General features: G+C 52.9%; 1 protein-coding gene across 1 annotated transcript; it reads left to right on the top strand.

The window, feature by feature from the left end:
* The first annotated feature begins 1,062 nt into the window (after nucleotides 1-1,062).
* On the top strand, nucleotides 1,063-23,581 carry SLC26A9 (solute carrier family 26 member 9). Its single transcript, XM_082778415.1, has 21 exons — nucleotides 1,063-1,138; nucleotides 7,967-8,093; nucleotides 9,077-9,216; nucleotides 9,522-9,632; nucleotides 9,868-10,037; nucleotides 10,397-10,561; nucleotides 11,132-11,284; nucleotides 11,669-11,751; nucleotides 12,022-12,169; nucleotides 12,896-13,009; nucleotides 13,403-13,480; nucleotides 13,773-13,868; nucleotides 15,838-15,944; nucleotides 16,623-16,692; nucleotides 16,932-17,024; nucleotides 17,467-17,583; nucleotides 18,252-18,569; nucleotides 18,796-18,850; nucleotides 19,227-19,372; nucleotides 20,158-20,235; nucleotides 20,521-23,581. Exons 2-21 carry the CDS (start codon nucleotides 7,969-7,971, stop codon nucleotides 20,566-20,568), a joined length of 2,415 nt encoding a protein of 804 aa, XP_082634541.1. The 5' UTR covers nucleotides 1,063-1,138; nucleotides 7,967-7,968; the 3' UTR covers nucleotides 20,569-23,581.
* The last annotated feature ends 180 nt before the right edge of the window (nucleotides 23,582-23,761 follow it).

Here is a 23,761-nt window from a genome sequence, read left to right as displayed (position 1 = left end):
CAAAGGGCTCCAGGCATATCAGGCTGCCCTTTTAAAAAGCAGTTGATATGAGTTATTAATGATATTTACAGGAGAAGTGCTTGGCAATTATTACCCCTGTCTGCTAGGCGGCAATGAATCAGCCCCCGTTTGTGGCACCCTGCGGCAGGGTGTTGCTTTGGCATGCTGGGGACACGGCGATTGATTCCCATTAGATGAGGTTTCGTGGCAGGAAACGCGGATGCCTGGCTCATGTGCAAGGTACCAAGCAGAGCTGTTTGCTCCGACAGCCTCTGGGAGCGAGCAACAGCCACCCTGCTGCCCTCGCCCTTCTCACCTTGCCTGGGGGACAACAGGAGCGCAGGAGATGAGTTCCTCCCGCAGCAAATATTTCCTTGCTGTTCCTCTGGTGATGCCCCTCTGCCTGGCCATCTCCTCACCGTCGTGTCCTGGCTGGCTCCTGTGCTCATGAGCTCGTTAAGAGGAGAAGGGACCACGGGGCTGGGCACGGCTCCGCACGGCGACGAGCCCTTTGCCCTCGCCCATCGCATCCCACCCCGGCCCACTCCTCTCATCCCTTTGAACCTGGAAAGGAGAAAGAAGCTGCTGTCCCCTGCCAATCCCGCCTTCAAAGCTCCAGCTCCGGGGTCCGGGCCCTGGCACAATGCAGGCCATTGTCCTTTTCGGAGCACAAAGGCCGGGGGACGCCACCCAGCAAAAAGCATCTTCTGCCGCGCCGCGTGCGGACGGGGCGAGGGAGGGGGCCCGGGGTGCCGGTGAATATGAGCTATTGTCACAGGGAGCCCAGAGCACCGGGGACCTGCGGAGGTGATCAAACGGCCCAGGCCCGAGCGGGAAGGGGTGGGGTGAGGGGGGACATCCAAAAAAAGCCCTCGTCCCTCTTCAGATCTCTCCTTATCTCCCCGGCTATCTCCTGGGCTCAGCCCGGGTGTACTTGCTGGCAATTACACTCGGAGAGGCCAATCAGGCGCCGAGCACAGCCCTCGGTCCCCTTGACTGAGGTGATTTATAAATGACTCACGGACTTATTTGAGCTCAGACCTCTGCTCGGCCGGCAGCAGCTCCGCTCTGCAGCCTCCGCTGCCACCTCCGTGGCTCCCTCGCAGGATCGGCCCTTTCTTCGCCCGGCGAGGCGCAGGTAACCCAGCGCCAACAATCGTGCTCTTTGTCTGGGTGGGCGTGGGGGATTTACACTCCGGTTGCACAGCCACTGGGTGTGAGTTTCAGTATTTGGAGAACTGGTACTTTTTTTTTTTTTTTTTTCCCTTTCTCTCTTTTTTTTTTTTTTCTTTCTCCCTTCTTTTGCAAAGGGGATTTACGGCAGCAGATTTACTCAGGAATTAGCAACACCAACGATCCAGGAGCTTGATTTATGAAGAGAGGCTGGAAGAGCCAAATATGTGAATTAATTATTGCTAGAATAAATCCTGACATCTTATCCTGGCTGCCTCACACTGAGGTCTGGGGGGAATTTGCCTGCTATAGGGGCATCAGTGTTGATGAGCCCCTTGTTTTCACGAGCCTGGTTATCAGCAGGACTTTCTGTGCAGGGGACTGCGTAACGTGGTCCCTGCCCCGAGGATGTCACAGCACGGGTTAGACTTTGCACATAGAGGTGTAGCAAGATGTGGAGCTCTGTGCACACAGCAGTGGGAGAGGAGCACTCGCTGTGCACAGGAACCTCACCTGGGTGAGAGGGCTGAGCTGCCCGGGGCGCCTGGCACATGGATGCATGGCTGTGGGTACGCAGGCAGATCCAGAGGGATTTTAAAGCTGGGAATGAGGAGCACTCCCAGGCTGAGACCTGCCAGGCAGGGTGTAGGGTCCCCAGATCCTCCCGGCACCATTGCACAGGGTGTTGAGTTCCAGTTTGGGCAGGCTCCCTCAAATACAGACGAGAAAATACCCCCGTAAGCCTGCCTCTTGGCTGCAAACTGCTGCTCACGAAGCTAGGATGCTTTCATTCTGCTCTGATAAAACATGTCCACACCTTATTTGCGAGCGAGCTGAAAACTGAAGCTGGGACCTGTCCTCTCCCTTGGAGAGACGTCCTTGGAGTGACATCTGGTGCTGGCTGTGCCCAGCATTTCTGCCCTGGATCAGAGATTTCTGGCAGAGAAGCTCTCTCCCACCCTGCGCCCCTGGGGGAGGACGGACCGGGTGACCCACGAGGTGTTTTTCCTCTCTGAGAGCGAAGCCGCAGGGGCGGGGAGCGTGTGCATGCGAGAGCTCTCAGCAGGCATCCCGGATAAGTGTTCGCAGGCAGTGCAAGAATGCTGCAGTCTGCAGACTTTTTAATTCCTTGGGATTTGCATTGCCCACCTGCTCTTCAAAGGCCGAGGGCAAGGTCTGTGTCTGAGGCATGTGGTGTGCAGAGACTCGCGGCACGGAGGAACGCCAAAGTTTCTCTTCTGCTTCTTCTAATTCCACCCGCAAACCTTTCCTCCTCCCCATCCCAAGGGCTCTGTAAGCAGATGGAGCAGCACGGGGATAGGGAGGAAGCACAAGCCACTTCCCAGGGGACGGACACAGATGCCTTTAAGGCCAAGCACCACGCTCCACCTGCCAAGGAGCTGCCACCCAGCACCATGGTGCTGCCCTCAGCAAGGTGACACCTTCAGGGCCACAGACCGGGGCAGTGCAGGGAAGCCAGCAGCTTCTGGAGGACTCTGATGAAGCCCAAAATGATGAAGATGCATCCCAAAAGTCCGTCTTTATCCTGGCACCCTTGCTTGCTTCCTGGAAGAGAGGTGGAGGACAGAAGATGTCCCTGCTGTGGGGCTGGGCAGAGCGGGAGCAGGCGAAGAGCTGGGGCTGTAGACAGGAGATGCTCTGAGCCTCTGGAGCCATCGCCCAGCACCTTTCCTTTGCACCAAATCACCTCGCTGCTGCTGTTCTTGCAGCAGAGGCTGTGCCCAAGGACAGGCTGCCTGTGGGGGCTTTTTGTGCCCCCGGCTGCTGCCTGCCCCCAGCCTCCCCCGGCCAGGCACGGCACTGGGCATAACTGCAGAAGCCATGGAGGGCTAAGGAAGGGTTGAGAGCAAGTGGGCTGATCAAACAAATCACAGCAAGAGAGGGCCGAAGCTGGGCTCGTTTAGCCTGGTGCCAGCACAGAGCAGATCCTGGTGCCCACGGCATTTTTCTGCGCTCACAGTGGTGTTAAAAAGAGCAGAAGCCAGCCTGCTGGATCTCGGCGTTTTCCTTAACAAACTCCCTTTGAGCCAAACACTTTGGCTTCACCTTCAGTAGCTGGCAGATGTCTGCAGATCTTATTATTCTGGTTACCAAGTGCAGAGCTAGTTTGGTTAGAAACTCGTGTGAAGTGGTACATCAAACATTGGCACCGGCCCAGCGCCGGCAGAACAAGAGCACAGCGCTCCCCTGCCCGCTGCCTGCGCTGGGCTGGGTCGCTCGAAACAAGAAGAGGGCCATCTGCCTTATGGAAATCACCTCCCGAGCACTCCAAATATTTAAGCTAAACAAAAAGAAAACATTGGTTGAATGCCTGGCAAAAGTGGAGGCGTGGAGGGGGACGTGAGAGCCGGGGCTGCAGCGTGGGGCGAATGTGGGACGGGGAGGTGGGAGCTGGGGGAGCGGAGCTGCCTCCTTCCTTCCTTCCTTCCTTCCTGGCATGTTTGGCTCCATCCCTGCCCCAGCACAGTCAGGCAGGGCCAGCCCCTTCTCTCCCTTCCCCTGAGTTTTATTCCCCTGGCCATCACGGCAGCACCCGCACGCTCTGCATGGAAAGCTGTTTACAAAGTCTTCTCTAAACTTTGCAGACTCTGGCATTTTGCCATTGCCAAGGCTACAAGACCTCTTTGCAGTAGGATCTCTCTCACTGCTGAACTACACGCTCCCCTAGCATCAGCCTCTTCTGTTTCTAAAGCGGGGAGGTTAAGAAAAGGCTGCAAACCCATACCCACCGCGTGTCCCTGCACGCTGCTGGCAGCTCAGCCCCTGCAACACCGCCGCCGGCTCCCTGCATCTGCCTGCTCCCCTCCCAGACGAGCTGTGTCACCAGGCGAGACATTCCTACCACTATAGCTACACCAAAACCAGACTGTAGCTCTGGTTTTGCCGCTGCGAGGTGCTTTCTTCCCACATCAGTTCAGTTGCAGATGAGCCTGGGGGAAATTCAGGGCTAAAGCCAAGTCGGATCAAAGTGATTTTAACTGCAAAAGCTCTGCCCAGCCAGACAGCTCCACTGAAGGCACTGCCCTGGTGCCAAGCTCCCAACGAGGTCCATCGGCCAGACTCAGTGCTGGCCTGTCCCCGATGCCAGGAGGCTGGAGGGAGTGCAGGATGTGGGAGCAGAGCTGCGGGGCTGATTGGCACTGAGAGCAGGGTGAATTGCACCACGTCCTTCTGCAATCCCTGAGCTGCCTGATGGCAGAAACCTCCTGCTCCTCTGCCTGCGTGCTTGGCGAGCCCAGCTCCACATCAGAGGGGTAGAAAGTGTGAGAAGGAAGCGGGTGGGAAAGGGAGGGTGAGGCAGAGCTCAGCCTGGAGAGCACCGCAGCACCCAGCACCGCAGCACCCAGCACCGCAGCCACCCTGTCCTCCCCCTCGCCCCGCTGCAGCCAGCAAGCACCCCAGGGATTGAGGGGAGGAGGTGACACATCCTCTCTGTCCCTGAGAGATGCACGCCCTTTCACCCTGTAGCCCCAGGGCTCCCGTGGCACCTGCATCCAGAGCTGCGAGCAGGAGGCCGGGGGCCATGGTGTGCGCCGTGCTGGGAGCATGATCCAGAGCAGCCGGAGTCAAGACCTTGTCCTGGTGTCGCAACCAAAGCCTTGCACCTGTGCTTGCCTTCTGCAGGCAGGCCTTGCCTCCTGGGGTAGGGGAGAGCAGCTTTTTGTAACCTGTTCTTGGGCAACGGAGCTGGGAGAGAGGTGTTTGCAGTGAAGGTTCACCCAGGATTCGGAAGGGGCAGAGCTCTGAACTCCAGTCAGTGAGGAGATCTGGGTGTGTGTGTGCAAGGAGAAGGGGGACGGACAGGGGATAGGCAAAGGAGGAAATGTTTTTTTCCAGAATACTGAATTTTTCTCCCTAAAATACTGGGAGGCATTCTCTGAATGTCCATCTCTTACACTGGGATGCATGCGTGCCCTTATATTGTGCATAAACCAGCAAATACAGCCCCAGATCAGATTGCTTTCCCACCAAATTTCGATTCCCACTCCCCGGCCTGAAGTCCCTTTGCTGGGCACGTGCCAGCCCAGGAAAGCAGCGTTACGCCAATGGGTCCTATCAGTGCTCACCAGAAACCTCAATGTGACTTTCCCCAAACACAGCTATCACCAGCACAGGCAGAGAAGATAAGAGCCCAGTAAGCTTGCAAGACGAACACTAGGGGAAAAAAAAATCCATGCTAGGCAGTCCCGGGGTGGTTTGGGACTGGCAGGGCAGGGACCGGACAGCCGCGACCTGATGGGACTTCAGCTGTGACCTGGGATATCTCTCACCCACATTGTAGGGTTGGAGTGAAGTGGTTCTGCCTTCACCTGCTGCTCACACCAAGTATCACACCACAGTCACGCTCTCGGTGTTTCTCCAAGACTCCAGCAGGTTTACCAGTGAGGAGATTTCACACCTCAGCATCACCCACCCTGCTGACACATGGAGGACTTCGTTTCCTGAAATCACAGCTCAGAACAGGGGCTCAGCTCTTGGAGCTCTGCCCTGGGACCCATCCCATCCCTAATTTCCTTGCCCATTCTGGAACAGAGCTCTTGGGAGGGCTGCTCCCTTCAAGGAGCCACACGCTGCCCCTCTGCTTTCCTTCCCACTCACTGCATCTCTTGCAGGATTTAACCCAGACTCACAGCTTGCCGTGGTCTTACCCCATCAACACTGGGACAGCTGGTTCTGCCTTTTGTTCAGGGAGCAGTCACATGGCTCATTCTCCTTAATTCCAAAATCTCAAAGGTTTAACCTGCTGTTTGATCTAGGGCAAGGCCAATGATAAGCCAAGTCGAGAACTTGACTGTCCGAGACGCTGACATCATCAGCCTGTTTGTTTTAGATGGAATTTAATCATGGGGGTATTTTCCCCTCTATTCTTGCCTTGTTTGTTATTTTTCCTGATTGCCAGCACTTTCGCTCAGCAGGAGAAATTCATTAAAGAGCCGTGATATAATTGGCTGGTTCAGTCTGATGGCAGGCAGGCTGCTCGGCGAGCCCAGAAATAAAGCCGAGGGACCTCATGCAGCAGAAACTCTGCTGGATTTTGTCACCCTTAGAAGCCTGCTGCAGGGCCTGGACCAGGACTAGAAAATATTCACGAGGGAAAAATGGAAACCTGGAAGAAAGCAGAGGGGCTGGGACGGGACTGGTGCAGCCTGCGATGGGAAATGCAGACGGGCTTCTGGCATCAGTGTAGGGAGTGGAAAAGAGCCCCGGACATCATTATTCTCAGCCTGCTCCAATCCTCCAAAGGGTAAAAGCTGCGATCTCTCTGGGAAGGGCACCCCTGGTTGGGAAGCAGACGCAGGGATGCCGGCGGGTGCGTGCCTGCAGAGGGCACTGGACCGAGCGGCTGCTGATGCAGGAGGAGGGGAGCACGGCCTCGCCTGGCACCTCGCGGGGCCTTCGAAGCCAGCCCCATGCTGGACGCCCTGGGGACCCTCCCGAATCAGGGCAGCGTGGATCAGAGCCTGCACACACACCATCGCTGGAGCTGTTTCACAGCACAGTGCACTCGGCGCCCCTGTGACCACGCAGGCACCTGCGGCAGCGGTGGGGGTGATGACCTCCCTTCCCTAACATCAGCTCCCATTACCATAATGATCCTGCTGACCTAAATTCCCCCCGAAAGAAGTTTCGGCTGCGTGCATCATGCTTCCCTGCCAGGCCCTGCACTGCAGGGCTGCTCAGCTCCGTGCTGCTCACTCGTCCATCCCCTCGGAGGGAGCTGAGCTGGGTGCTGGTGCTGCCCACGAAGGTTCACCCATCCTGGATGTGCCCTGACCTCGGTGGCACTCACTGTGTCAAAAGGAGAGGGAAGGATCCGGCCCGTTTACGCTCTCAGAAACCTGGATGTCGTTTCTTGATACACTCTCCTGCCTGAATCACCAGCTTTTTCCACCCCCTCTTCTGCTCCTGTGTTGGGCAATGACCCACTTAGACGCATGCCATGCCACAAATAATTACCAATACCCTTCTGCTGTGCCTGACCACTTCCTCCCTCCACCCCCAGACTCTCCGGTTTGCAATGATTCTCCCTCTTCCCAGGAGTTGCCGGTCACAGTAAAATGAGGGCTCTCTGAAGTTCCTCAACTTCTTTGGCAAGACCCAGATACTGCACAGGACCAGTCCATCAGGATGCTTTGGCATCATCATCACTGAAATGGATTAGCAACGGTTATCTTCCTCCGCACCACTTCCTAGAATAGATCCAGGACTAGTCCACAGCCTTTCATGGCAAGCAAGAATTTGGGAAGGCTGCTGGATGCAAATGAACGCAGTGGGCAGTGAAACAGGAACACCTCGGGAGGAAACTGCCTTTAATCTCAGTGCCAGTATCTGCCGGCGCACACTCGCGTGGCACAGCCTTGGCAGCCCTGCCGGTGGATGGGGAAACTGAGGCACGGGAAAGGTCAAGTGCCTTGCCCGAGGCAAAAAGGCAGGCACTGGCAGGGCTGGGATTAACACCCATGCTCATCTGCCAGACAATCCAGGGCACTGCAGTCCCCTCCACGCGGCATCGCTCATTGGCATCACCCCGAAACAGCCGGTGAGGGCTCGCGGGGCCGGGGAGCAGCAGCCCCCAGTGCTGGGAAGCCACTCCCAGGGCCTGCCTCTGCGCCACGGGGAAACTATTTAGGGTGGAGATGTTCGGGGAGGGCTCCCAGACGCTGGAGGTGTCCGGTCTGTTATACTGCAGGTGGGGCCAGCTCCACTCACATTCTTGGCTTTGCTTTTTTCTTTTTTTTTTTTTCTGGGAAAAAAAATTTAAATGATCCAGAGATGAGCCACGCCAGACCCCGCTATGTCATCGAACGTCCTGCATATTCCGTCAGCCTCTTTGATGAAGAGTTCGAGAAGAAAAGCAGAAGTTACCCCATTGGGGAGAAGTTGAGAAACCTTTTCAGGTAATGCAGAATCCTGTAGCTGCTCCTGGGGCAAAGCTAAACCAGATTGGGTCTGGAAATGGGACATAATTTGGACCTGGGGACATAGTTCCCATTTTTATCCTGGGAAACCTTCTCCATGGTCTGCAGGGCTTTGATGTATGAAAGACACCGGGGAAATGCAAATCGTGCCGCAGCAAGTGAAACTGGTTGCTCTTTTCACTGCCCCAGCTGTTACGCTATAAAGCAAACAAGCGGAACGCTTTGCACTGCGTGCATTTGGGATCTGTGCTTCTGTCCTCCAAATTTTATTTATAACAACAACAACAACAACAACAAAAAGTATAAATTGCGATGTAGATATGGGCGTGTGGACTATTGCTTGAATCTTTTCAGCTGGGATTTCCTTTTATCAGCTTTCTGATTAAAAATAGTACCAGCTTTCCTTAAAGAAAGATGAATAATCCTGCTGATAGCTGTCCTGGAAATGTAGCTCCACTCCCTGGAAAGCAAAGGCAGTGGAACAGGGAAGGGGAGAGCTGCAGGTCGGCAGGCAGGGATGTGAGAAGCTGCATGCTCAGAAACAATCTTCTTCCTCAGACACACTTGGTTTTTTTTGACCAAGCACCTGCAAAATTTCACCTTTTTCACCCCGGGAATCTCTGAGCTGTGGTTCAGCTCACAGCTCCCCTACCCCTTTGTGCTGGAAACAAAGCCTCCAGAAACTGGGCAGCCAAATCCTTCAGAGCTGTGGCAGCACCAGGGACTTCCCAGTGAGTCAGGAGTGGCCCCACAGTAATCCTGCATGGCACGGGCAGCAATTAGCTGGAAGAGCCTTGCACTTACAGGGAAAGGCTGTGCCCCAAACACGGGGCTCGGGCTTTGGTGTGGGAGAAATGTTGAGACATTCCCAGGAAGATCTTTCCTTGCCTCCTTCCTTCCTTGCTCATTTCCCCGATTGCTTGCTTTTCTTGACTTTGCATATTTTTGTTTGTCTCCTCTAGGTGTTCAGCTTCCAGATTGAAGCTCTTCCTCTTCAGCCTTTTCCCAATACTCACGTGGCTTCCCAAGTATAAAATTAAGGACTACGTTTTGCCTGATGTCCTCGGTGGGCTCAGTGCGGGGACGATTCAAGTGCCACAAGGTGAGGAGCAACAACTTTCTGGGTCTCCAGGAGAGGACAGCACATTGCAGACGGGAATGGACACCCAGTTTGTGGGGGTTACCTACTTTATGGCTGGCACGTACAAACCCAAGCTCAGCCTCCTGCTGGTCCCTACATATCTCTGTGGAGGCCTCCCTTGCCCTCTCTGTCCCATGCTCTGCCTGGAAAGCAGTGCCTGTGCTGGCCACAGCACCTTCCTGGAGCTGATGCACAGCTCTGGGGCTGTGAGCATCCCCAGTCTGCTCAGACCTGGCTCACCCACCCCTTCCCCTTCTGCTCCCCAGGGATGGCTTTCGCGCTGCTGGCCAACCTGCCTCCCGTCAATGGGCTCTACTCCTCCTTCTTCCCCCTGCTAACATACCTCTTCCTTGGCGGTATCCATCAGATGGTCCCAGGTAAGAGGCTGTGGAGTAATTACTTGCACGGGGCAGCAGATGGGATGGGAACACTCGGTGTGTGCCGGGATAGAGATGTTTGGGCAGGGTCGGTCCTCGGGGCTCACGGTGTCCCCGGTTCCTGCGCTGTGGTGATGGGCTGGGCAACTCACTCTGGACAGCCTGACACGTCTGAGTGCTTTCCTGGGCAGGACGCTCCAGAGCAAAGCCCTGACCTCACTGTGTTGTGCTGAAGGTACTTTTGCAGTCATCAGCATTATTGTCGGCAACGTCTGCAACGAGCTGGCTCCAGAGTCAGACTTCCAGTACTTCACCCACAACGAGACCGGCGTCAACACCACAGCCCTGGAAGCGGCCAGGCTGGAGATCTCTGCCACGCTAGCCTGCCTGACAGCCATCATACAAGTAAGGGCTCTGCACCACCCCTGCTCTGTCCCCTGGCCAAAGCTGACCCGCAGGGACTCATCCGGAGCAGAGGCGAGGGGTGGGCTCAGGAGCTGGACGTGGCCCCACTGCACCAGGGGTGATGCCTGAGGGGGTCCTGCCCCAGCTGCGGTCTCGGTGTGAGCTCTCCCAGCAGAACAGCCAAAGGCTGGCCAGCCCTGGGACAGGACCGCAGCCAGGGACAACATCCCTACAACATCCCTCCTGTCCTGCAGCAATTCTCCCTCCCCTCCACCCTGTGCAGCCCATCCCTGCAGGCTCTGCACCTCGCGTTTTCGGGCTGGCACATTTCTAACAGCTCCTTGTCTGTCCTACCCTAGCTGTGCCTGGGATTCGTGCAGTTTGGCTTTGTTGCTATCTACCTCTCAGAGTCTTTCATCAGGGGCTTCATGACAGCAGCAGGGCTGCAGATCCTCATCTCCGTGCTCAAGTACGTCTTCGGCTTGACGGTCCCATCCTACACCGGGCCCTTAGCTATCGTCTATGTAAGTGGGTGCTCTGGGCAGGGGCCTTCCCTGCACCTCCTCCCCCCGTGACCACCACACCGCAGGCACCACAGCCACCTCTGCTGGGGAAACTGGGCTGGGGAGAGGAGGAGAGGGTGGAGGGAGGGGGAACCCGGCTGCACTGCGCTGCTGCCCCCGCGGCTCACCTGCAGTCATAGCTGAGCTCCTGCCTGGTGGGGTGTAAGCAGAGATAACGAAGTGGGGCTGGGATTTGGGCAGAATATGAACCATGCTGCTTTACAACAAGAGGTTTGCACAACTGATAGCAACAGAAACTTCTGTGGGTAGGTTTTCCCATTCCTGGGCTTTTCTGCATCTTCCCTAGATGCATCCTCCATGCACGCAGCTAGAGCTGCATTTAACCAAACTGCACAGAGCCAGGGCTGGCTGCTGATCTCCCGGCAGCAGGACTTCCAGCACTTCCCTCACCCCCAGACATCTCAAGGTGTTTGCAGGCAATTACAGTAATGAGCATTCTCCACTGTGCTGATCGCACTGCCCAGAGTCTCAGGTTCCCTGTGACACCTTCTTCTCTTCTCTCCCCTTTAGACATTCATTGACATTTGTAAAGGCCTGCCCCAAACCAACGTGGCCTCCCTGATCTATGCCTTGGTCAGTGCTGTGCTCCTGATCGTTGTCAAGGAGCTCAACCTCAAGTACATGAAAAAGATCCGGATGCCCATCCCCATGGAGATCATCATCGTAAGTGAGGCGTGAGCTGTCCCTCGGACCTCCGGGGGGTTCCCAGACCCTCCCAGCCCCAGGACACCAAAGCCACCCCTGGGACACCAAAGCCACCCTTGCACAGCATCTGCACACACAATACGCTGTGACCCCACATGGATCACAAGTTGGGGCACCTTTGTGGAGGATGCCTCCGACACCCAGCTCATCCCTCTTAGACCGTACCAGCATCCTGGTGGTGCCAGGGATCAGGAACATAACCCTTTCTGGGGACGTTCCCTCCTGTCCCAGCTTGAATTTCGTGCTGATTTTCTACCGTCAGCCCCAGAAGAGTAGGTGTAGTGCTTCCAAAAGAGTTCATGCTCTTTCTGCTTACCGCTTGTTTATTCTCTGTATGTCCAGGTAATAGTTGCGACTGCGATCTCTGGCAGCTTTCAGATGCCTGAGAAGTACAACATGCCAGTAGTTGGGAAGATCAGCATGGGGTAAGTGCATGTGCACCTCTGACTCACCATCCAAATAATTTCATTTCCTCCTCCTCATTCTGCAGCCTGGAAAACCCCTCCCTGCTGCATGACAGTCCCCTTCCAGGACTGCCAGGCAGCGCTGCTGGGCCCCGTTACACAATGCCCCCATCCTCTGACCCCAGATACGGTTTGGACGTGTTTAGACACCAATCCTGAACCCGTGTGCTTCTCACCCCCTGCCTCCAACACTGGTGCCCCAACCGCCTCTCGCCTCTGCTCTGCGTGCAGGTTCCCAGCCCCAACCCTGCCCATGGTGAGCAAGTGGAAGGACATGATCGGCACGGCCTTCTCGCTGGCCATCGTGGGCTACGTGATCAACTTGGCCATGGGGAGGACCCTGGCAGCCAAGCACGGCTATGACGTGGACCCCAACCAGGTAATGCTTGCTCTGGAGGGACGCAGGCGAGGAATGTTCCCCTGGCTCTCAGGCGTGAAGGGAAGACCTCCCTGCACGAGGGGGAAGCTTGCAGATGCACCCTGCGTAAAAACCTACGTGCTGCTCCCATGCACGTGGCGGCTTGCCAGGCAGGGGCCGAAAGGATGTGGCGGATCCATTTCCTAACAGGAGGGAGAGAGGCTGACAAAGGGTAGGAAGATGTAGGTTCAGCTCTCTGATCTGCCTTCCCTCCAGAGCTGAGGCTTCAGCCCCAAGTGCTGGCCCCGATGGCATTTTTGCAGGATGTTGGGGCACAGCGAGGCACATGCACTGCTTTCTGAGCAGAGAAAGACCTGGATTCCTGGTGTGTCACCCAGATACTGCGACAGGCAGGACATTAAATAATCCTCTCCTGTCATCGCTGGCACAGCGGTAGCTTTCAGGAACAGCCACGAAGCCCTGCCCTTAGCATGTCAACAGATGACAAGTGTTCATGCGGCACGGTGCTTCCAGGTTTCCCTGCCATGGCAGCACCATCCCAGCTCTTCCTGGAAGGAGCGGGTCTGGGACACTCCGCAGAGAGCCTGTCCTCTCCCCGGGGGCAGAGTGCTGCCAGCAGGGCTGCTGGAGGCCCTGGAGAGTTTCTGCCACGCAGAGCCCAGCCCAGGTTCATCCTCTCCTGCCTGGCAGCTCGGCCGCCTTCACCGTGTTCCCCCATCTCCGCAGGAAATGCTGGCCCTGGGCTGCAGTAACTTCTTTGGATCATTCTTCAAAATCCACGTCATCTGCTGCGCGCTCTCCGTCACCCTCGCTGTGGATGGGGCAGGAGGGAAATCACAGGTTGGTTCTTCCCCCTCCTCTCTTCCCTGCATGACCCACTTTGAACACAAACCCCGGCAGAGGTGCACCCTGCCAGCCTGACATCGCTGCTGCAGGTCTGGAGAAGCTCCCTATGAGTGCTTCACGTTGTTATCAAATGCAAAACATTCTCCCCAAAAGCCCCACGTTTTGTCTGGGTTGTTTGTTGGATTGGTCACAGATGGGTTTTCTCAGATTTTTCTATTTTTTTCTCAGATCTGTGAAATCCCAGCCTGTTTCTCAGAGGCAAACCACTGCTCACGACCAGTGCTGCAGCGCCCAGCTCCAGTGCTGGCTGAAGCAATGACCAGGAGGGGGGTTTGCAGGACCCAGGATTTAATGATGTGGTTTCTCTCTTTTTTTTTTTTTTTGCAGGTGGCAAGTTTCTTTGTGGCAATGGTGGTAATGGTGACTATGCTGGCCCTGGGGATCTACCTTGAACCCCTTCCAAAGGTAACACGAACAAATGTGCAAACAGCGCGGCCACGGCATCACATCCCCAACCTGCCGAGCGAACTAGAAAACCACAACACAAACCTGTGAACAGCGGGGTTTGCTGTGGGCTGGGGTCCTGTCTGCAGCAAACAGTTATGCTCCAAAACCGTTATGCTCCAAATATGATCTCTGTGAGCTTTCCTATTCCCTTGTGGCCACTGGGCTGAGGGCGGGAGGTGCTGCCAGGCTGGGAAAGCTGCTCCGAAACACAGGGTGGCCGCAGCGTTGACACTGTGCCCTCTCCTCCCAGTCCGTCCTGGGAGCCCTCATCGCCGTGAACCTGAAGAACTCCCTCAAGCAGCTGGCCGACCCCTTCTACCTGTGGAAGAAGAGCAAGCTGGACTGCGTGAGTGCCTGGGGCTGGGTGGAGAACCCCTGGTGGCAGCCAGGGGAGGTGGGCTTCGCGCCGGTGCCCCCAGCTCTGCCTCGCCTTGCCGAGCTGCTCTGCGCACATATCACGGAGGCCTGAACTATTACCTGCTCTGTTTAAATGCCAATCAAGTGCAGGAGCCTGTTTGCCCAGAACTAGCCAAACCGGCCCTGCTCAATATCTGGGAGTCATGACTTAAAAACTCACACAATAGCCCTCCAGGGCGAGGAGAGCCCTTCGCTGCGATAAGGACTCCAGGCACTGGTTGATGTATAAACCCAGGCAGGGGGTGTGGGGGAGTGAGAACGGAATTTGGAAATGTCTGACATAAAAAGACAGTGTTTGAACAGGGCTCCCACGGCTGAGTGGTGTGTGTGGACACTGAGCCAATATCCTGCTGGGTCCTGACACCCTGCCTTATCGGAGGAATCAGGAGTCCAAAGGGGCTGACCTGACTCATCAAGAGCTTTCCCGAAACACTGCTCAAACAGCTGCCGGGGGAGAGATGGGCTAGCAGTGCTGGCCGAGCTGTGTGGCTGTGGTGTGAAGGCTCTAGCTCTAGCTCGGGGCACGAGCTGCAGAAATTTGGTCGGTGCTGAGGTGGTGCCGCAGCCAGGCTGGAGCAGGGATGTGCGAGGGCCCCGCTGGCACCGTTACAGCAGAGCAGGCTCGGCAGAGGGAAAGTCACTGATGGGAAGATGCTTTGGGGCAGGATTGTGTGTCCAGCCCTCTGCCAGGAACTGTGCTCAGCAAGTTAAACACCACAAGTTTTAATGATGCCTGGCAGAGAGGCTGGATGTTTGTCAGCTGGGCAAAGCCCTAGGGAGGCTTCTCCAGAGAAGCCCTCGCACCCCATGTGTGGGCAGGGGAAGTTGCTGCCCTTCACCAGCGCTTGCAATAAGGCTGCACAGTGATGCGTGGTGTGCCCAGGACCCACTACCAGTGTTTTTGCTAGCAGCAACCATGAGCTGCCTGCAGGTGCAGAGAGCGCAGGGACTGGGCAGATGCCATTGGAGTGAACTGCATTCCCCTGACCTTAATCTGCCTGGTATTTGAACTAGATTCAGTGTCCTTCCCATCCCAAACTGAGGACACCTCTTCTGGGTGATGTCAGCAGATTGGTGTCCATTACCTCAAGTTGTGTTTCAGCACGAATAATGGGGACTGCTCTGGAGGCACAGTCCAGTGCCAAGTGTGGATGGAAAGAAGCCCTTACTCACATTTATATGTATCATCCTTAATCTGATATTAAGATGCTGAAGTCATCAAAATTACCCTGATTTGACCGAGGTCAAAGTTAGCTATTAATAATCTTGAGGATGGGTTTATAATCCCCTGATAATAATTCTCAGAAGGCATATTTATACACTCAGGCAGGACTAATTTCACGTGGAGGGAGATGCTCAAGTGCTAATAGATAAAAATGACAAATGACGGAGCTCTGAGCCGAGAGGTGGAGCAGGTTTTGGTATGCTCTGTCATACTTTGTCATCAAATCTGCTCTGTGTTCAGGTCGTTTATAGCAGGCGCCCCAATGGTTTCACGTAGATGCTCATTCCTTCTGAAACGCTCTGACTGACAGCAGGAGCCTTCCTGGGGGTGGGAGCAGCTACTGAGCAGCAGATGGTCTGATCTGCAGGAGCCTTTTCTTGGTGCTTTTTGAACCGAGTGAGTGACAGGAGGTCACGCAGCTATGAAGAATTGCACCGGCTGCTAGTACAGCTGAAAAACTGGGGCTTCTGGCAGGGTTCCCAGCAACGATGCTTCACAGCGAAGCATGCAGTAAGATGCACAATTAGAATAATTGCAGAATTTGGGCCCCACTCTTCTGATCAGCTCAGCTGGGTAGTTCTTTGGGTCCTGGATGGCACGAGCCATTCTCCGTCCAGCGCTGTGCTGCAGCCCCTGGCCCAGCAGGACATGCCATGCCCTTCTCTTTCTGCAGCTGGTCTGGCTGGTGAGCTTCCTGTCCGCCTTCTTCCTGAGCCTGCCCTACGGAGTCGCTGTGGGCGTTGGATTTTCCGTGTTGGTTGTGGTTTTCCATACCCAGTTGTGAGTATTGCCCTCCAAAGACCTAAAGAGAAGGAACATCTCCTAGATACAGAACAAGCGACGGGTTATTTTTATAAGCGACCTCTGGCCCGGGTTTTGAAGGAACGTGCAGCAGGAGCCTGGGGGAGTGCAGGTGTCCTCCCTGCCCCTGGAATGTGCAAACAGGAATGGCAGGCGCTAATTTACTGCCTGCATTCCCACTCCTGCGCACGGGTAACGATGTGCACATCCCAAGGCAGGGGGGTGTCGGGCGGCATTTACCTCAACAAGAAAAGCTGCCTGCATAGTTCTCAGCAGAAAATCCTGCCTGTAAGAAGAAAGAGCCCCGTATATGTGCAGAGCCACACTGTTTTAATAAATGGAATTCCTTTATTAACACCTCCCAGACTGGGATCTCAAGTGCAGCCAGCCAGCCCCGGGGTGGACCCAAAGCAAGGCTTGCAGCCAGCCCCGGGACCCATTTGAAAGCCCTGCAGCCCCGTGCCAGGAGCTTCACCTGGGGAATGAGGCTGTCCCAGGGGCTGGCTCTGTTCTGCCAGCAACCACTTGGCCTCCACAGGGCTGAAAGCTGAGTGCTTTCATAAGGCAAAGTTTCAGATCCTGGTGGGGTTTATGAACTGGGGGCAGTTTTTTTCCTCTGCGACTTCCACTCTAATTCTGGTCGGATTTTTCTCCCAGCCGGAACGGTTCTGCCCTGGGCCAAGTAACCTCCACGGACATCTACAAGAACCCAAAAGCCTATAACAAGGTAAGCAGAAACTAAAATACCCTCAGAGGAAATGTGTTTCTTTGCCTCTGATACCAGCACAGTCAGGAAGCCCATGTCCAAGTTTTTGCCTTCGCAAGGCTGTTTGCTGCTGGTTTTGGGGCTGCAGGCGAGCTGCTCCCCAGCTCACCCTCCCAGTTACCTGATGCACAAACCCCCAGGCATCCAGCACCCCATGCATGCCCCACCGGACCGGGTTTGAGTTCCCGTCTCTGTTGCAGGTACATGAGCTTAACGGGATTAAGATCGTGACCTACTGCTCGCCACTGTATTTTGCCAACTCAGAGATATTCCGGGAGAAGATCATAGCCAAGGTGAGTAATGCCCTGAAAGATTTTTGCTTGCAGCCTATCCCAAACAGCCCTTGCTCTCTTCTGCCATGCCAGGCTGAGATAATTAAGCAGAGGATCATCATGAAAGATCGTCGCATCCATGCTCTATTCTTCCGCTCTCGTCTCTCTGATTTTCTGATTTTGGATTTCATTTTAGAAGCCATGCCTGAATCTTGGCAAGTCTCCTCCTCTGAGCTCTGCCAAAGCAGAGTCTCCTTGCTGCACGTGTCCTCTCCCTGCACGTGCTGGCACCCTGTGCCACTGGGGCTGTGGCTGTGTGGTTGCCACCATGATCACCTCGTGCCGGTGTAGAGCTGCTGCCAAACTGCACCACGTGCCGCGGGCTGGGACAGCGCGGGGAAGACTCCCTGCCTCTGGGGCTGAGCAGGCTTTTTCAGAGAAAACCCTCTTTTTTTTTCCACAGACCGGGGTGGATCCGGGTAAAGTGTACTTAGCCAGGAAGAAATATGTGAAGCGGCAGGAGAAGGGGACAGCGCAACCACCAACAAAGCTGCCGAAATTCTTACTGAGGCAGAACAAGGTAACTCCGCCTGGGTCTCCATGTTGCTGAACAAGCTCTCCAGCTCCACATCAAATAGCTCCTCTCGACACAGGGTTTGCACTCTCTTCCTCATCACATTTACTACTGCCTGCATCCTTCCCTTCCCACCCACAGCTCCATTCCTCCCAACACCCAAACCTGAAGGTGCAGGAGAATTGGAAATGGCTGGGAGTGGGAAGGCTGTAGAGATAGCTAGAATGGGAACAGGGTGAACAATTTACTGGAAACCGGGCTTGCCCTGTTTGTCTAAGGATGTACCTGTTTCTCTAAGGGTACACCTATGCCAGCTTCAGAACCCTTCCCTTGTGGAACACATTTCCCAGTCATCCCAGCTTCATGGGTTTGCACTGCTGAGCAATCTCGACGCTTGTGAACAGGAATCATTTCAAATTAACCTGCACTCCCAAGGGACACTGAGTTCAGCACCAGGCTGGAGTTAGCCCAGATTAAAACACTTCACGCCGCTGAATGCTTAAGGTGAATTCAGCGTCTGGATCTTGGCCTGTGCTGATAGCTGTGCTGATAGCTGTGCTCAGTGTCTGCAGAGGTCCCGCATGTATTTGGGTATAAGAAAAAGCATTTATTGCAGCACTGGCTCACAAACAGCAGCAATTCTACCCTGCCCATGTTCCTCTGCCTTCCTCTAGACCTTGTCTTTGCAAGAGCTCCAGAAAGACTTTGAAAGCACCTCTCCAACAGATACCAACAACAACCAGACGACTGCTAACGGTGCCAGCATCTCTTACGTCACGTTCCGCCCGCCTGCCAACGGCGCCGGGCAGGTGCACAGCTCCGGGGAGCTGGGCAGCACCACCAGCCTGCAAGGAAGCACCTTCAGCATCATGCCCACAGCAGATGTTGACCCTATGGCCACGGCACCGCCCTATGTCAGCTTCCACACCATCATCCTGGACATGAGCGGGGTGTGCTTTGTTGACCTCATGGGCACAAAAGCCCTGGGCAAGGTTAGTCCTCTGCTGCGAACGCAGACAAGCTGCTTACCACCCAGGTACCTTCCACTCCCTTGTGCAGTGCAGATAAAGGTGTTTACCCTCCTCAATAGAAGGTTTGTGAGTTTCTCCTTCAGCATTCCCAGGACACGTGTAAAGCCTTGGATAAGACTTCATGTATAAACGCAAAGCTGGAGCAGCAGTGTTATTAATACTCTCTCTCCCCTCCCGTCTCTTCTAGCTGTGTTCCAGTTACCAGAAGATTGGGATTAAAGTGTTTTTGGCCAACGTGCATGGTAAGAATCCATGAAGAGCAAATTTCCATGTGACCTTCCCCCATTTTGGTCTTTTCTTTTTTATCCTTACGTAAACTGTACTAGCTGTCATCCCCTTGTTGGACCAAACAAGAACAGGTGAAAGAACAGAAGGAAGCAAGAAGAAACACTGCTCTCTCTGTGAAATAGGTTCTTTCATTCGGGAAGTGATACAATAGCAAAATGTCCATATTTGGTATATAGAAGAAGACTAGAAATGGAATAATTTCTGCTGCAAACCTTTCTTCCCTATGCATCCTGGCATTGCTTTAGCTCAGAGGACCACCATCTGCCACATTCTTTTTCAAAGGCTTCCTTCTTTGGTTTCATCCTGGTTCATGTACCCTTCCTTCTTCAGCTCAGGTGTACAACGACATTAGCACAGGTGGAGTCTTTGAAGAAGGAGGCCTGGACCAAAAACACATCTTCTTGACTATCCATGACGCTGTTTTGTTTGCACTGGCAAATATCAAAGAAGTCGTCCACCCGCCCATCTTAGAAGAGGTAACATTTGCTCCTGGTTTGCTCCTTCTCTATCTCACAGCGCTGTACTATCAGGTCCATACACCACACCAGCACAAAGGAAGAACAACACGTTATTGCACATAGTAAAGTTTCTTGTTTATCTCAGGTGGCGAAGGTTTAAATCCAACAACATGTTTAATATCCTAATTCTCACAAATGAGCCAAGTCCCTGCTGACTGAGTTGCTTTCAATGGAAACTTGGAAGTGTAAATGTTTTCTGCAAAGCCCAAGCTGGGAGATAAACATTGTCCCAGCCTGCAGAAGCCAAAAGAGCCGTGCCAGGTCTATGCCCTCTGTTTGGCATTGGCTGGAGCATGCAGTTCCACCAAGGGCAGAATGTGGCCTTCAGAAATGGAGGCAAAGAACGTGCACCTTGAACAGCCCCAGCATCCAGGAGTGCTTCCCGCGGAGGGAGGAGAAAAGGCCAAGGAATGTAGCACATGCTGACAACACAGGGTCAGACAGGTTGTTTCCCCAAACATGGATTAGTTTATTGCACGATAACTGGAGCTGGAACCAGGGCAGTGTTAGTCGGTTATCTCGTCAGAGTAAGTTAAGGTATCCCATATCTCTGCGGAGTGATAGGTAAGCACCAGCTCAGTCAGAGGAGATAAGGAGCAGAAACGGGATTCTCCCTGTGCCCCTTCTGCCTGGGCATTTCCCTCTGGGCACATGTGGTGGTTCTAAGCCTGGCTTAGTCATTTCTTCCATATCTTTTGTCCCTGCACTCTGCTAATTTGAGAATTTGACTGTTTCCTGCACAGAGGCCGAACCAGACGGAGCTCTCCATCTATGACGAGTCTGTGGATGAAAGCAGCTCAGAGTTCAGGAACTTGGAGGAGGTTAGTCCCAGCGCCAGGGGTCCCTTCTTCTGCTGTGGACATAAGGTGGAAGCCAGAAGTGGTGGCTGGGATAGATCAGATGGGAAATCCCATGCACCACTGCCAGGCAAATTGCTGGCAACAGTAATTCTTTGAAAAACGAGCTTCAAAAATAATTGAAAATCCCTGAGGTCAGGGAAGGGCAGGAGCTCCTGCGGGCGTTTCTCTGTGTGACTGAATCACCTGCTGGGTTCATGCCCTGCCGTGGCACCAGCCCTAACACAGCATGCCTTGTGTGCCCTATAGGAGATGTTTGGAAGCATGTTCCGCTCAGAGACCCAGACAGCGCTGTGAGCCTGAGTGCCGCAAACCCTCCCGGACAGCCTCCTCGCTCCCACCCCTTCACGAAGAGCTGAGCTCCCACCCGGGGATACAATAAGCTTGCAAAGCGAGAGGCCATCACACCTCTTGAACTGGTAAATTCCTCCCTCCTGCTCTGCCGCTGGTGCTCAGAGAGGTGGAGCAGGCAACGGGACACTTCAGAAGCAGGAACTCAGGAAACGCCGTCCCCTGATCGCGGAAGAGAAGCGAGTTCACTTGATGGCAGGTGCCTTGATAATGGGATGATCAGTTGGTTTTGCCAAGTGCTCTCCTTTCTCACACAACCACACTCTTTGGCCCACAAAGGCATTACATAATTTGGGCATCCCCCCTCTTTCTTTGCCTTCCTCCTTGTTTTCCCTGATGAAGTGAAATTAAGCAATGTTTAAGAGCCTTTCACCGTTCTGAATCGTGAGCAAAAGCAACTCTTGCAAGGTGCAGATTTGTCAGGTAATGTTGTTTTTAAATGTGCACTGGTCATTGGGGTGTCCTCACTGTGGGTGCAAACCTTTGTGTTCCCCTGAGCTTTGGTAGCACCCCCTCTAACCTTCCCTGTGCCCCTGCGATGCTCCTGCTCTGCTCCCTGTGCAACCCAGAGACCCAGAACCACTGCCCCAAACCACTGCTGTACCTCTCACACCCTGAAGACCTTAGTATATTATCTCCGTTGGGCTACTTTCTGGATTACATTTTTTCTTAATAATAGGAATAGTTTGTAATCGGATGTAAGAATTCCTTGCTCCTGTGTTCAATGTGTGCCTGCCTGCCTGGTAGGTTGGGTGCATGTTCAGAAAAAAAACAGGGCCCAGTTCAAACCCCCTCTGAAGTGTTTTAAGCATCTTTCTGCTGACTGAGCAGGGCTTCACATATGGTTCTTAGACTGTGAATGTCATGAAAGCATTAATGCCAGGGGTGTACAGCCTTTTTTCTTTGTAGACTGAAGTAACTAAATGATTCAGTCCAGCACATGGATGAGTGTTTCAGGAGATACGCTTTTTCCCAAATCACTTTGATCACAAGCAGAAAATCCAGGGACAGGGAGGATGCCCCTTCTGCACACTGCTCATGAAGTCCTAGATCCAGAGCAGTAGAACTGAAATGTCAGTGCTTTTTATGCCTGCATCTAGCAAACAGCCCAAGTGACACCCTGTGCTACAGAGGGCTTCTGATGACAAGCTCTTAAATGGTCACTCGGGCAGCAAGAGAAAATGCTTTTTCACATGTGATATGTCCACAACAATTCTCTACTGCATGTTTGACAATTTTCATTAAAATTCACCACAGACTGATGTTACCAGGACCATCTACCTCTCAGGCACACAAGCCTGACTCACTAACCCAGAGACAGACAGATGAGATCTTAATCATTTCTGGCATTCTTTTATGTTTGAGTGATGCTAATAGCAAGTGCTATTTTAATTCCCCTTCCTGATGGCTTCCTTTCTTACCCAGTGCTAATGTTGTGACAGTAATGATAAGATAACAATATAAAGCCTGAAAAAAAAATAAGCAGAAGCCAAGGGTTAAAGGAACCCTTCCTCAGTGCATTTCAACCTCAAATTCGGCTTTTATGAAAACAAGGTTATGAAAAATTTAAGACAAAGACACAGACTGCTATGTCTTCAATTGCAATGAAAGCAACTTCTTCTGTTTGAATTTCAAATCCTCCTACAAAATATTTCCAGCACTGGGATAAAATACAAGAGTCAACAAGCAAAACTGAACAGTAATGGAAGTAAAACTGGTCAGTCTGTTATATTTCCATGAATGCAAAAAAAATAAAGAGTGGCCTTAATAATGAAAGTAAATTATATTTTTAAAGGTTATTTCTATTTTATTACTCAAAGATATTAAAAAATTTAACAAGCTTTAATGTACAATTTTGAAGTACATATACATTATTGAGATGATTCATTAACACATTGCTGGAAAGCTTTCTGGGGACAGAAAGTGGAGCTTCCCTACAGCTCCCAAATGTCCCATTTTTAAGGAAAATAGAGCTTCATGAACCATCATAGCTAGACAACCATTACAGGTAACAGCATCAGAACCCTGCCAGTTTGGTTTTATGTAACACCTCATTAACTAAGTCACCATTTCTCTACCTCAGTTTCTGATTATGTGGTGCAGGAGAGTAATAAAACCAAAGAAAGTTAGTTTCCCAAAAGAAAAACCCGCCTGCTAATAGTACTTATTTTGACCTGAGACAGCAGTGGTTCTTCCAGAACTGTGTTTTGTTGTACAAGATTAAAATTAAGGGCTGAATTATCTTAAACTATCTCTGAGGGTGACTACTTATGGTCTTTTTGCTACTGCCTGAGCGCTTCTTTTATCTGCTCATTTAAAAAAGGCAACAAAGAAATTGATGCAATGGAAGAAGTTATTCTACAGTAAGTAAGTAATCAATGTGTCTGTATCTCTGAGGTAGCATTGCTTTAAATGAGGAAAAATTCCAATTTCCCATTCCTCATTCAGGGTTAGTAATAGGAAACCGATTTCTCAGGGCCTGCCAGACCTAACCCAGGAAGCCTCGGAGCAACAGACCACGTATAAAAACAGATTGTATTTTCTGAAGTTCCTGCAAGCATAATGGGTGGAATGTCAAGAGAGATGGCTTGCAAGCAGCAGCACTGACTACACGCTTTGCGATCGCGATGGCCCAGGAGGAACAATGCCTCATTTCTGTAGCCATGGGCCAATTCTGGCAATAAATGTAACACCAGAGGACAGATGATATTCCTGGAGGCACAACCTAGCCAGCTCCAAGTCTTCATTTCCATGTGCCTGGACAAGAGAATTAGGGAAGCTCAAATTTACGCTGGGGTAGAAAATTTTAATTTCCAGTGTCCCTTTACTGCTCTTAAAATAACAGTTATGTTTATGTGTAATGGCTCTGAAGCCTTACCTGATAAATGCATGATGTATAACCAGCTCAAAATGTTTGTAATTTATTTAATTTAATATTGGTTTTGTTCTTTTTTTGATAATAAAGAATGTGTGAACAATCACTTGCTTCTTCTGCTATTTGCGCACAGGCTTTCTGTGGCAGCTCTCAGCTGCATTTAAACCTTCAGGAATGCTTATGCCATGGAAAGATGGGATAGATCTTTATAATCAGTACAAGGCCATTGTACAGAAGGGTGGAACAACTTTCCTTGGTGAAACC

Source organism: Aythya marila, assembly GCF_965140915.1.
Source record: "Aythya marila genome assembly, chromosome: 24".
Taxonomy (NCBI): Eukaryota; Metazoa; Chordata; class Aves; order Anseriformes; family Anatidae; genus Aythya; species Aythya marila.
The sequence above is the reverse complement of the archived record's forward strand: the minus strand, read 5'-3'. Positions and strand labels throughout refer to the sequence as shown.

Excerpts from the sequence above, each read along its gene's own strand:
- SLC26A9 (XM_082778415.1), top strand. The coding sequence starts at position 7,969 with ATGAGCCACGCCAGACCCCGCTATGTCATCGAACGTCCTGCATATTCC. Across the intron at positions 10,038-10,396 it reads GCCTGACAGCCATCATACAA|CTGTGCCTGGGATTCGTGCA; the intron begins GTAAGGGCTCTG and ends GTCCTACCCTAG. Across the intron at positions 13,010-13,402 it reads GGGCAGGAGGGAAATCACAG|GTGGCAAGTTTCTTTGTGGC; the intron begins GTTGGTTCTTCC and ends TTTTTTTTGCAG.